At 41.9% G+C, this 13,306-nt stretch overlaps 1 protein-coding gene across 1 annotated transcript in view; it reads left to right on the plus strand.

Moving 5' to 3' along the window:
• Positions 1-5,280: 5,280 nt before the first annotated feature.
• TM9SF2 (transmembrane 9 superfamily member 2) overlaps positions 5,281-13,306 on the plus strand; it is a 61,512-nt gene continuing 53,486 nt past the window's right edge. Inside the window, exon 1 of the mRNA XM_007103729.4 lies at positions 5,281-5,634. Coding sequence (XP_007103791.3) covers positions 5,281-5,634 — 354 coding nt within the window. The remainder of the gene's footprint in view (positions 5,635-13,306) is intronic.

The raw sequence follows: 13,306 nt of genomic DNA on the forward strand, positions 1-13,306 counted from the left end.
CAAGCAATAAAGTCGACTAGTGATATACCTAACCACTAGGTCACGTGGTTCCTGGTGTGTTCCTGGTGTTCTTTGGTTGGAGGGCATTGACATTGGGGAACTCAGGATAATCCAATAGCCTGCGACTATTTACTTGTCAGGACACTAAAAAGAGGCCTATCTCTAGGGTGAATTTATACTAGTCACAGACACTGAAATGATGCATAAATAAAATAATTAATTAATAATTTTAAAGAAACCCAGAGGAGTCAGAAAAAAGCCCATTTATAGAGACCAGAAGTAGATTAGTGGTCCCTGGAGCTGTATGTGGAAAGGGGGATAAATGTTAAAAGTCCTCTTATTTGGGGTGATGTTCTAAACCGTATTATGGCGATGGCTGCGTAACTCAGTCAATTTGCTAAAACTCATTGAATTGTATACTTAAAGTGAGTGAATCACGTGGTATATAAATTATACCTCAATATAGTTGTTAAAACAACAACAATTCCAGGGGAGACCAGCTACATGAATTCAGCAAACATTCTCTGTAATCAGACTACATGACACGTACATTGTAAGCAGAAAGTTGGTTGGGACATAAATTCAGAGCAAGTCGAATTGGCTATATGATTAGAATACCTCCATTTACATCACAGAGCTACAACCACGGCAGATGTGGAGTCTTTATACTTTAGTGTTTGCCTCGGTGGCTTTCATTTTCCCAGGTTCTGCTGGCCAAATAATCCCTCTTCTGGTTACAACTCCTACTTTTAGCCTACAAATCATGTTGTCCTAGAACCATTTTTCATCTTAAAACTTAAAGATACCTTGGCTCTGAACTACCATGAGTTGTGTTTACAGCCTCAGGGCCAATTTTATTTGCAAGTTTCAATGTTTCGAATGGGAGGGAAGAGGACAATGGTTGACTTTTTGTCCCTTGGACTATCACAATTTTATATCAGAAATAGAATGGCAATCAGGTCATTTTTATCTTCTAAAAAAATCACTACAGGCACACAACGAGCACAATACAGCTGCCCTTCCTACAATGTGACACAGAAGTAGGGTTGCCAGATTAAATATATGCATGTCCCATGGAATATTTGGGACGTACAAAGACTAAAAAATTATTCATTGTTCATCTGAAATTAAAATTTAACTGAGCATCCTATATTTCATTTGCGAGTAAAGACACAGAAGACGTGGGAAATGAAGAAAAACACACTGTCCAAATAACTTTAGCGTAAAGGGGTGGAAGAAACAAACGCCAGATTGTTAACAGCCTTAAATCGGAGCCGGCAAATGCTACCTGTAGCAGAGGAAAGGAGAAAATCTTATCCCTCAAGTTTTACAGCCGAGTCACAAGTATTAGTACTGGGAGAAAGGGAGCGTCACAGTCAAGGGGAGGATGGAAGCAAAACTTCATTTCTTCCTAGTTTGGAACTAGAATCCCCACTCAGCCTTTCTGCGTGGCAGCGCCCAGGGTAAAAGCGCCCACAAGGAAGGGATTCCATTTTGCGGCCTGGCTGAGGAGCGCGGCGATTTTCCGACGCCAGGGCCGTGATACCTGGCAGACAGCGGCGCCAGGTAACCGAGAGAACCCTGGGCCAGGACGGATCCGGAAGTAAGGAGTTCGCCCCGCCCCGCGGCCGAGCCCCGCCCTTCGGCCCCTCCCACTAGGCCCGGCCTTACGGGATGACGTGTCTGAACTCTGGAGGCGGAAGCGGGAAGAGGTCGCCGGGGTAGGAGCTGGCGAGGTGTGGCTGGTTGGCCTTGCGCACGCGCGATTCGCGCAGTGGGCGGACCGGAGTGCTCCTGGAGTCCGGTGACCATTTTTATTGAGGAATACTCCACTTCTCCGGGTTTTTGCTGATGCTGAGCTCGGCCGATAGAGGCGGCGGCTTGGTTGGGAAGGAAGAAGATTAGGGACCACCCGCCCTTAGACATACCCACTGCAGCGGGCTCGGTCTCAATGAGTGGCCGTTTGACTGCGGGCAGTCAGTCCCCCTTCTTTCCTCTGTGAATAGAGGCAGTTAAACTCGTGTGGAAAACCTCAGGTTTACTTCGGCGCTGAAAGTCCGCGATTCTAAATTCAGATCTAGAATTTATGGGGTCCGGCCAGTACCAGTCCTGTAGTGCTTTGCGGTTACTTGCCCTTCATGTGCCAGACGCTGCTCTAGGCTTGGGGTTGTAGAGAAGAGGTCCTTACTCCCATGGGGTTTACGTGTAAACAGGGAGTGAGACAGTAAACAAATAACCACGTTAATTCCAGGTAGTGATAAGTACTGTGGGGTGCCAGGGTTAAGCAGAAGAGTGGACTTGAGGGATTTAAAGATCTTATGAGATCGCTGTTGTCAAGAGTGGAACCTGAGAGGCTATAGCAGTAAGTACTAGTGCAAGAGAACTAAGATTTTGGCTTGGACTAGGGGGTAGCTGTGGACATGGCAAGTATTGAAAGGATTTAGTCTAGTTTAGCGGCCCAGCGAGCACAACTTGTTGAAGGACTGTATGTCGGGAGTGAGGGAAAGAGAAATTTAGGTTACCTCCCAGGTTTTTGGCCTGAGAAGCAGGCGGGCAGTGGTGCCCATTTTCTGCTTTGTGGAACACTGGAGGAGGAAAAGGTTGGGATGGGAGCGGTGAGATAGTGAAGATAAGTATTTAGTGGCACCAGGTAACTAAGAAGAAAGCGAACAAAAATGTTAATTGTCTTACCCCTTTCCTTTCTAAATGGAGAGAACATTGCTTCCTCTCTTTTTTTTTTTTTTTTTTTTGCGGTACGCGGGCCTCTCACTGCTGTGGCCTCTCCCGCTGGGGAGCACAGGCTCCGGACGCACAGGCTCAGCGGCCATGGCTCACAGGCCCGGCCGCTCCGCGGCATGTGGGATCTTCCCGGACCAGGGCACGAACCCGCATCCCCTGCATCAGCAGGCGGACTCTCAACCACTGCGCCACCAGGGAAACTCTGCTTCCTCTTATTCTGTTGGAAATCTCTATGAGTTCAAGTATAGGATATTATAAATTCTTTTCCCTGGCCCAAGTAAGTTCAGCAAATATGCTAGTTGATTTGCTCGAGGGGGAAGTGGCCTAGACACGATACCACTGTTCAGGCCCCCCTCACCTGCCTACCCACCCTCACCCCCGTTTGGGTTATAAAAATGGCTGCCTTTCCTCTGCCCAGCACTTAATGTGCATTGCCCCCCCACCCTTAAACTTCACAACAAACTAAAGAAGATGGACATGCTTTTCTCTCTGCTTCCCAGTTCTCCCCTATTATCTGGGACTTGGTGTATTAACTTGCTCAAGGTCCACATAACTAGATAGTAGTGTTCCAAAGCTGGAGTTCATAGTGCAAACTACCTTTGCAAGGAAGAATTCCTTCATTGTTCTGGTTACGCCACAGGATAGAACAGTGGGTCTTAGCCTTTTTTTTGCAGGGTCATAGATTCCTTTGAAAACTTAATAAATGTTATAAACTTTCCAGGGGGGAAATGTGCAGATCCCCACAAGAATTTAGATAGGATTGCACGGGTCTCCGCATTTTGAATTGTCCACTTAGCAAACTTGCCAATTCTTTTTTTAAAAAATAACTTTATGAAAGTTTAGTTTTATTTATTTATTAAATTTATTTATTTCTTTATTTTTGGCTACATTGGGTCTTCGTTGCTGCGCGCGGGTTTTCTCTAGTTGTGGCGAGCGGGGGCTAGTCTTCGTTGCGGCGAGCAGGCTTCTCATTGTGGTGGCTTCTCTTGTGGACGAGCACAGGCTCTAGGCACATGGGCTTCAGTAGTTGTGGCTCGCGGTCTCTAGAGCACAGGCTCAGCAGTTGTGGTGTGCCAGCTTAGTTGCTCTGCAGCGTGTGGGATCTTCCCAGACCAGGGATCGACCCCGTGTCCCCTGCACTGGCAAGCGGATTCTTAACCACTGCACCACCAGGGAAGTCCTGACTTGCCAATTCTTGAATTCTGAGCGGGAGGTAGTTCTGGGTTATGATTCCTTGCTTATGTACTCTAAGTTGGTGCCCTCTTCTGCAGATTCGATTGAACTCTAAAGCTCAGAGGAATTGACTTTATAAAGACTGTTGCCCACCAGTCCAGTTCTACAAGGATCAAGCTATTCGCTACTGCAGTCGTGCACCAACAGTGCACCCTGAGGGGAATTCAGGATGGAGGAAAAAACAGGAATGTTCTGTGCTTTATATACTGGCCCTGGATAGTTAAGATGCATATCTAAGGAATAATTTCAGTGAACTCAGATTCTTGCATCTTCTCATACATACAAAAGCACTAAAACCTTTAACTTGAGATGTCTGTTCTCTGTGTTTAGCAGTAACCATTTGATGTTGGCCAACCTGTTTTTTTCCAGCCAAAAAACTCCTATATATCCTGGCTCCTCCCTTACCTCTTCAGAACAGTTCCTCAGAGCTATCTGAGAGGCGGTCTCCTCAGTAAAGTCCCCGAATAAAATTTAACTCACACCTTTTATGTTGTGTGTTTTCCTTTGTCACGAAAAGCAAGTTTCTCCTTGAAAAATACTCAAAATGCACCACACAAACACACACAAGTACGTCTGTGCATATACAAACGGACATCGCATCACTTCAATAGGAAAAGTGACAGAAACTTGCCCAGGGATGATCATACCAGATTTCTATTTTGCTGGAACTACATTTCTCACTGGGCTCTCAGGTGTGCTCCTGTCTTCCTTTGCAAAGAAATGTCAACACTCCCTTCTCCTATTTGTCTACTGCCATTTTCCCCCCACCTCATTTCCACTAACCTCTTTAAAGAGATCTTGTTTAGTCTATGCAAACAATCACTGTCCACGCAAGAATGAGCCACCGCATCCAATGCTGGGAACCTGTCCGTGCACACACCTCTGAGTAGCTGTCTATTTGAAGATTTGTGGCTAGTTCCTCCCCACTGGTTTCCTTATCCTGCACCCAACCGTCTCCCAAACTTCTCCTTCCCCCTACCAACTCAGCCTTCATCAGCAAGTACTTTTTGGAGCACCACCTCTGTAATGGGGGCTGGTGTGCCTTGGGCACTGTAGCGAGGAAACCGTGGAAAACCGGGCAAGGCAGCAAGCACGGGGTGCTGGGCAAGTGAGACGCTCCACGACGCCCCAAGGGGGCTCTAGATCGGAATTTGGAACAGGAACGGGAGCGCTGGACCCTCTCCCGCGGCAAACACCCCAGCCGACCCGCTGAAAACCTGGCAAGTGGATTTCCTCCACTTTCACTCCCAGAAACTCCTCGGGGCGCTTGCGGCCGCTCTCACTGAGCATGTGCAGGCGGCGCTGCGCATGCTCCGTCGAGGTCCAATTCGGAGTCTGTTGCGGAACCCGCGGTGTCTCCTCGCGCAACCGGAACTATCCGTCGCGGGGCCGGCCTGGCTCAGCTCCGGCGGCCTGGTTGTCGTCTCCGAGCCTCCCCGTCCCTCCCTCCCTCTTCACCCCCCGCGGCTCTGCTGCCCTTTCCCCGAAACAGCCGTTATGAGCGCGAGGCTGCCGGCGCCGTCTCCACCTCGGTGGCAGTTGCTGCTGTCGCTGCTCCTGCTGGGGGCGGCCCCGGGCCCGCGTCGGAGCGCCGCCTTCTACTTGCCCGGCCTGGCGCCCGTCAACTTCTGCGAGGAAGAAAAAAAGAGCGACGAGTGCAAGGTGAGTGCGGCCTGGCGGACCCCCCGTGCACAGTCGGAAGAGGAAGCCTCCCCCTGCCGGGGGGAGCCGGCGTCCCAAGGGAAGGGGGCGTATCAGTGGGTGCGGTTGGGTGTCCCCAGAAGCGCGTGGGGTTGGCCGCGCTGTGGGGCGCAGGCTCTGGAACGGCCTCTGTACCGGGGTAGATTCTGGCGGACTCGGCGGGCCAGGTAGCACGAGCAGGTGGGTTCAGTTTTCCCGGAATAGGGACTGTGTGTGTACGGCGCTCGCTTGGCGTTGGAGGCGTGCAGGTCAGCGAGCGTTCCACGGGCGAGTGTCCGCTCACAGCCCCAGTGTCCCGCCTCCAAGGAAGGGGACGGCCAGGTCTTCCAGTAACTTGTAATTTCATTGCTTCGCGTTTTCTACTCTTCTGGAACCCTGGTTGGTTATGAGGACTTGTTCTTTCTAGGACTTCGGTGTTTTAACCTCACGGTTAGCAGTCGCTTCCTTGTTTGTGGCATTTAACACCCAGAACCGCGTAAACTGCATTAATAAGGAGTTGCTGTGATGGTTGAGACAGTTAATGTCTACCATTTAAGTGTAAAAAAAAATTTTAATATGCAAAAAATATGGAAGATCCCACTAGTTTCTCTGAGATTGTTTTAAACACTTAAAAGGAGCAGACAACAGGAGAAACCGGCGTTTTCTGCCCTTCCTAGGGCAGATCTTGAAAACTTTGATCTCTTACAGCCTTAAACTCAAGGTTTTCAGTTTAACCACTAAGTAAAAGAGACGTAGGTAACCTGCTTTTAGGTTATTAGGTAGAGGGCAGGAAAGTATACATACACAGTTATTTTAGGTTGCTAAAACTTACCCTTTGGGGCGCAAGAAACTCTTTGAAACCGTTAATACTTTTAACAGTTCAAGTAATCGTTTAGCAAACTTTTACAGTCTATAAGTAAGTTTATTTACTAATCTTGGTTTTTTTAAGCTGGTGTTTATTACTGCTAGCTTTACTATAGTTGTGAATTTTGAGCTTATTTTAGGGCACTGAAGAAGCTATTAAACTTTTCATGGCATTTTAGAGTCTTTTTAAAAACTTGGATCTCTAAAAATGTCTAAGGATCTTTCAGGTGTACTCACATCAACAGTTAGTGCTTGAATACTGTAACTCTCGTACCTTGCAGTGCAAGAAATTTTCACTCTTTGAGAGTTCTGACTGAAAGAAAATAGTGCTTCCAAGTGGAAGAGAGAGCTAGTCTCACAAGCACACAGGTTTTTCCATTAAATATTTTAGTAATCAGCCTTTAAAACTTAGTATTTGGTCTTTAAATTTAACAGCAATCGTATATTGTCTAGCTAGTGCCTTAGACACAAAAAAAGATATTTCTGTCTCCTAGGAACCTCAAAGGTCATAAGCTTATGACAGATTATCAAAATCTGATATGTTATAAGAGATGGCTGTCCAAAGTGCTCTAAAACACAAATGAGGAAACATCTGCGGATTGGAGTCTTCAGGGAAAGCTACAGAGAGGAAGTGACGTTTGAGATGGATTTCAGACATGAGTATGAGTGAAATTTACAGGTGGTCTGCTAGTTAGATAATTTTGTTCCCTCAACAGGTCCTTCTTTAGGTAGTTACTTTTTAGTTAACTTTTGATTAATTTCAGGGTGTCCTTTTGGATTTTTAGTTTTCACAGGTATAGGGATAAAACAGGCAAGACAGATCATTTTTCTGAAATGTTTGGATTTCATCTCTGTTGCCAGCTGCTTTCACCTCTTGGTCAGTGGAAACAGATCTTAGACCAGTAGAAAGAGGAACTTTTAGCAGTTTTTCCCTATAATTTGACTAACTGGTGTAGGGAATTTGAAGTACACTTTAATATTTCTTCTCTTTACTTCTCAAAGGAGAAAAACAGTAAACAGTTTAAATTTTCATTACTTCAATCAGGGTATTAATATTTTTTTTCTCATCCATTCCAATTTGTTAAGGAAGACAGTCTTGTCTACACTGTCAGAAAAGTTGAAAGGACTTATTTTAAAAATTGGAAATGGGAGTTGTGAAATGGGAATAATTATTTCCAGAGATGCTTTTAGGTTAGGGAATCAGGAGTTGGATGAATTGAGTAAGTCATTGATACTATTTCTATCAGTTTTTCCATCTGTAAGATAGAGATAATCATATTTGCTTACTATATATTCCCCTTGAAAGATATTTTGCCTTTCCTGGAGGGAAAGTAAAATATTTATCATTGTTGCAATATTATACAATATTCATAAGTGTAAAGATGAACCAAGTTTATCTTCAGCATAAGTGTAATTTATGGAGTATAGTCTTTACATATCCTGTGAAGTCCATGTCCTGTATTTAGCTCACCATGTATGTTGAGAGACAATCAAAAGAACCCTGAGGATTTGGTCATTTTCTCCTCTCAAAATTATTTTATGTTTAATTTACTGGCATAGAAACAGGAGTACAGTGAACATACAGTCATATTCATATTCCTCTGACTTCTGATTTATGATCTTCATTAGCCTTTCTAAACAGTGTGACTGTGTTCTGTGCCTTTTTTTTTTTAGCTTGCTATCATTACAGGTACATTTGAATATCAACATAGTGCACATTTTCATTGACTATACAGTATTTCATTGTGGTATTACAATACTGTGGTTTGCTTAGCTGTTTCTTGCTTGTAGGGCATTTAGATTGGTCCCGATTTTTCTCTGTTGTAAATAACTTTGCTAGAATGTATTTAGCAGGAATTCATTGCATATTCACAAATTACTAGGTCAAAGGCAAGAAGCAATTTTATAGCTCTATTTAATATCACCAGGTTTTCTTGAAGAAAGGTAGGTTTGATTTACAATGCCATTAGCTGAATGATTCCATGTGTCTTCACAGTATTTTATAGTTTTTATTTATCAATTTAATAGCTGTGTGATGGTACCTAAAACATTTTTTAATGCCGCATTACTTTTGTTGCTGTTGAGGTTTCTCTATCTTTCAATTCTCTTCTCTTATTTGTCTTATTTTGTTAGTTTTTCAAACCACAGTATTAAAGAATTGAACCATGGTATTCCTTTCTGCTAGCATTTTACTTTCTTAAACTCAGGGGATAATATGTTGACTGCAGTAAGCAGAATAAGCCGTGGTCAGAAGTGAAATAGATAAATGTGAAGTTACCTTTAGATTGAGTCTTAAGTGTGCTAATTGGCATTCTAATGGCTGATAACTGAAGATTAGTGAGCACTTCACCCTTGCTGCTTTTAACTTTCAAGCAATTATTTAATGGCTCGTCAACATGAACAACTAACTCTAGAAAACATTTGTCACTTTTTTACTGTTTGATGATGTGTGTGCTCGGACAGATCATGTTCTTAGATGAAAGAGTAAGATTTTCTTTCCTGTCCAGTAAGGAAAAATGACCAAATATACCCCCCTGGTGTTTAAAAAAAAAAAAAGTTTAAATGGATTAGTTTAACAACTTTTTTATGAAAAAGAAAATCAGAATCACACTTTTAAATTTCCTTTCTCAGTAGTTACTTTTAGAAGCTTTTAATAAATTCTGTGTCTATTATTTTGGGAGCAGTTGCCTATAAATATGGCATTAGTCAAATTTAAGAAAACAGTTCTAAATGTTTCTCTGAACAAACACAAGAATGAATGTATTATTTACCTGTTTTAACTTGATCATAGAGATTTTGAAGATTTTGAAATATTTAAAGAAAAAATATAATTTACATGTGTACCTAACCATATAATTGGTATATATTTATCGATATTTAGTTTCATGTTTTCATAGTTTTTTTCTGGAAGAAGAGCATTGATTCTTAGCTACTGGAACCTAATCAGTGTGTGAGGGTTACTGATATTGTTTCAGATATGAAATCTGGCATTGGAAAGAATGACTTTGGATAAATTCACATTCCAACGATTGTTCTTTGTTCCTGTGAAAAAGTACATGGAACTGAGTTAGAAGGTTTGCGTTCAGAAATTAAATTTTCAAATAAAACTATTTTAAAACTGTGATCGTTCATTATAGTGGATGTGAGAGCTAGGATTAGGAAAGCAAGCGTTGTTGATACAGATAAAATACTGTCCTAGTGCTCTCTACAAAGGGAAGCCCTTTTCAAGAGGTGTGTTCTTGAACATCTGAGACAAAACCACAGACACGTGCTCCACATGCAGACACACATAAGTTCTAGGAACTGGTCTGAGCTCAGTCAGCCTTAGAGCCCAGTTCCCCGAACCCCTACTTCTATTCTTCCTTGCAGTTTTCTGTTGCAGTGTCCTCCTAGTAAGTGTTGTACTGTAGTTAATTGTAGCTACCTAAATATATGCACTCTACAAGGCCATTGGCTCTTGCCATGAAAATTAACTAAGTGTTGATGAAAGGCTTTGTAAGAAATTTGTGAAATATATTTTTCTTTGTTTTTCTTACTCTCACCTTTCATACCTATTTAGTGCCCTTTGCTAATAACAGTGATGGAAACTACAATTTGTGTACTTTATGTGTGCCAGTTATATATTAATCTTAGTTAATCCTCCAAACAATCCTATGGTTTTTAGATGGGGAAACTGAAGCTGGGTAGGATGCAGTACCCTCTCAAGCAAACATACCTCATAAGTAGCGAAGCTAAGATGCAACTCCAGGAGTGTCTGAGTCCGAAGTCTAGGCTCTTCACCACATTGGGGTACTCCTGGATCTTCTAGGCTGAGCGCCGTACCTCTTCTCCTGCCCTGCAGATCCTGGGCTGCTTGTAATCCTGGACTTCCACAGTTATTGCAGTTACAACAAAAAGCTCTTTACCTGTATCATCGGTTTTTAACCAGTCACATTTTATGTTTATTCCTTTTTTTGATACAGTTTAAAGTTGAAATTTTATTTTTTGATGGGAAGTGGAGTAAGAACCTTAGTATCTAGGAGATCAGCTTCTGGGCATTGTTGGTCAGGTAACTCAAAGCTCATGAACATCCATTTGTGAGTTCCAGAATTTCTATTGGGATTTTAAAATTATATCTGAGCTGAGGTTTTCCTTCTTCGGACTTTTTCCCACTGTGGGCTTCTCCAATATTAAAGTAATTGAAGCTTCCATAGTTTTCCTTTTCTATGGCTGTACCTTGGTATCTCAGACACTTTTGTGACTAGTCACTTGCTTTGATCATTGTACAAAGTCACATTTCTTCACTGAGATTTCTCTCTACCTTGAAATACAGTTGTAGGTGTCGCGTGGGACATACATGATGGCAGTTGTAAAAGCAGAATCAAAACAAAGGAACAAGGAAATGGGGGGAAATGCAGTCCTATAGCATGGCATGCTTTGAAGTAATAAAATAGGGTGTAGTTGTGACCAAAGTTGGGATCAGAAGTAGAGTGGGCAGATGGGGACTAGAAATAAAATTGTACATTTGGGAGGAGAAGGATTTAGAAGGTAGATGATAGAACTCTAAATTAATTAAAAGCATTTCCATAAAAGGTTTCTTAGGGTGGTGTTGTAATCAGTCTTGTTTTGTCTATGTCTTGCTTTAGAGTTTACAGTCTTGCTTTAGGATTAATCTGTACCTTTCTTAAAATGGTTAATGTTGTCACAACTTTTCATGCTTGTAATAACTCATTTTGGGACAGTTTGAAAGTGAGAATGTGAAGAAAGTAACCTTTAAGGCTCTTTTGAGTCATGTAAGTGATATGTTGGAGTTGGCTATCTCCAGAAGGAGATGCACGTAATTAACTCTTGGATGGGGAATAAAGAAGATGTTTAGATGGAAAATGACCTTAAAATTAATCAAATATTGCTCTCACAGCGATTGCTATTTTAATAAGAAAACTAAATCCCACTAGCTACCCTAAGAACACATAAAATAGCTTTGCCACTTTTCTCTTTTACATCCTTGAATGTGTGCCTTATCTCCCCATCTGGATTATAAATTCTTTGAAAGGCAACCATTCATGGGTTTTATATTATTATGGCATTCATGGTCTCTAGTACAGGACATTATGGGCTTTGAATAAATGTGTTGATTGAATGAATTTCCCATGGTTTTTCAGGGTTTGTTGTTGTGAATGTTCTTGGGTTTTCACATATATTGCAAATTCTACTCTTTAGCCCTATTTATTACTTTTTTTTTTAACATCTTTATTGGAGTATAATTGCTTTACAATGGTGTGTTAGTTTCTGCTTTATAACAAAGTGAATCAGTTATACATATACATATGTTCCCATATCTCTTCCCTCTTGCGTCTCCCTCCCGACTGGCAGCAACATTCACGGTGCTTCTTGCGGGTGCCAGGGGTCATAATATGGATCTTGTTCTCCTCCAAAACTGTGATTTTGCCTTCTGAACTCTATGGAGGACTGCTGAGGGAATGGCACAGAGGATGAATTTTGTTTCCCACTCCCCCTCCCAGCCATGGAGTGGCTGTCTCAGTTGTATCTCTCAAAAGCATCTAAAAACGTATCGTACCCATAGTTCACTGGGGCAAGGGAAAGAAGATAAGGCAACCAGCAGAGAGCCCCGAAAGCCTGGGAAGGGTGAGTGTGATGGAGGAAAAGTCTTAGGGGAATAAGAGTTTTGAAGGGCATAGCAGAGATTCCAGAGTGCAATGCATATGCACAAGGTAGGACACAGGCTCAGTAAAGGTCTGACAGTAAGCCATGCTTGATAGTATATATGTGCCACATCTTCTTTATCCATTCATCCGATGATGGACACTTAGGTTGCTTCCATCTCCTGTCTTCTGTCTATTGTAAATAGAGCTGCAGTGAACATTTCGGTACATGACTCTTTGAATTATGGTTTTCTCAGGGTATATGCCCAGTAGTGGGATTGCTGGGTCGTATGGTATTTCTATTTTTAGTTTTTTAAGGAACCTCCATACTGTTCTCCATAGTGGCTGTACCAATTCACATTCCCACCAGCAGTGCAAGAGTGTTCCCTTTTCTCCACACCCTCTCCAGCATTTATTGTTTCTAGAGTTTTTGATGATGGCCATTCTGACCGGTGTGAGATGATATCTCATTGTAGTTTTGATTTGCATTTCTCTAATGATTAGTGATATTGAGCATTCTTTCATAATTACTTCTTTTGAAGTCATTTTTCCTGCTTCTAACATCTTCCCACACTAAACTTTACTCTTTAGTCTTTATTTCTTATTGCTTTGTTTTGGCTTCTGTCACTTCATAATATGACTAAAGTCTACTCTCATCTTTAAAGCCTTTTCTTTTTCCAACTTTTAATTGTGACAATTTTCAAAATTCAAAAAAGTTGAAAGAATAGTATAATGATCACCTGTATATCCACCTAGACCCTTAGAGCCAACAGTTGTTTATATTTTCTTCTATTTGTTCTATCTGTTTGTATATTTATATTTTTTAGGGACGAATGTCATGTTTGTAACATACTTTTTGTCCTTCATGAAACCACATAAACTCACTAGCAGTCTCATTTCCTTTCTCCTTTCTTGTTTTTAACGTTTGTCCTACTGTCATATTACGAGGATCTCGTAATATTATTCTTATAATACTTATAATATTTTTGAAATTTTCCTGTTTCACTATAAGGGTCAATATTTAAAATAGAGTGTTGTAAATGTAGCATATTTACAAATACTCTATTCTGTGTTAAATGTATCAGTTTTAATTTACAATTCTTAGTGTGTTTTAAATGAGATAAATCTTAAATTTTCAAATTCTCACA

The sequence above is a fragment of the Physeter macrocephalus genome, chromosome 13 (genome assembly GCF_002837175.3).
Source record: "Physeter macrocephalus isolate SW-GA chromosome 13, ASM283717v5, whole genome shotgun sequence".
Taxonomy (NCBI): Eukaryota; Metazoa; Chordata; class Mammalia; order Artiodactyla; family Physeteridae; genus Physeter; species Physeter macrocephalus.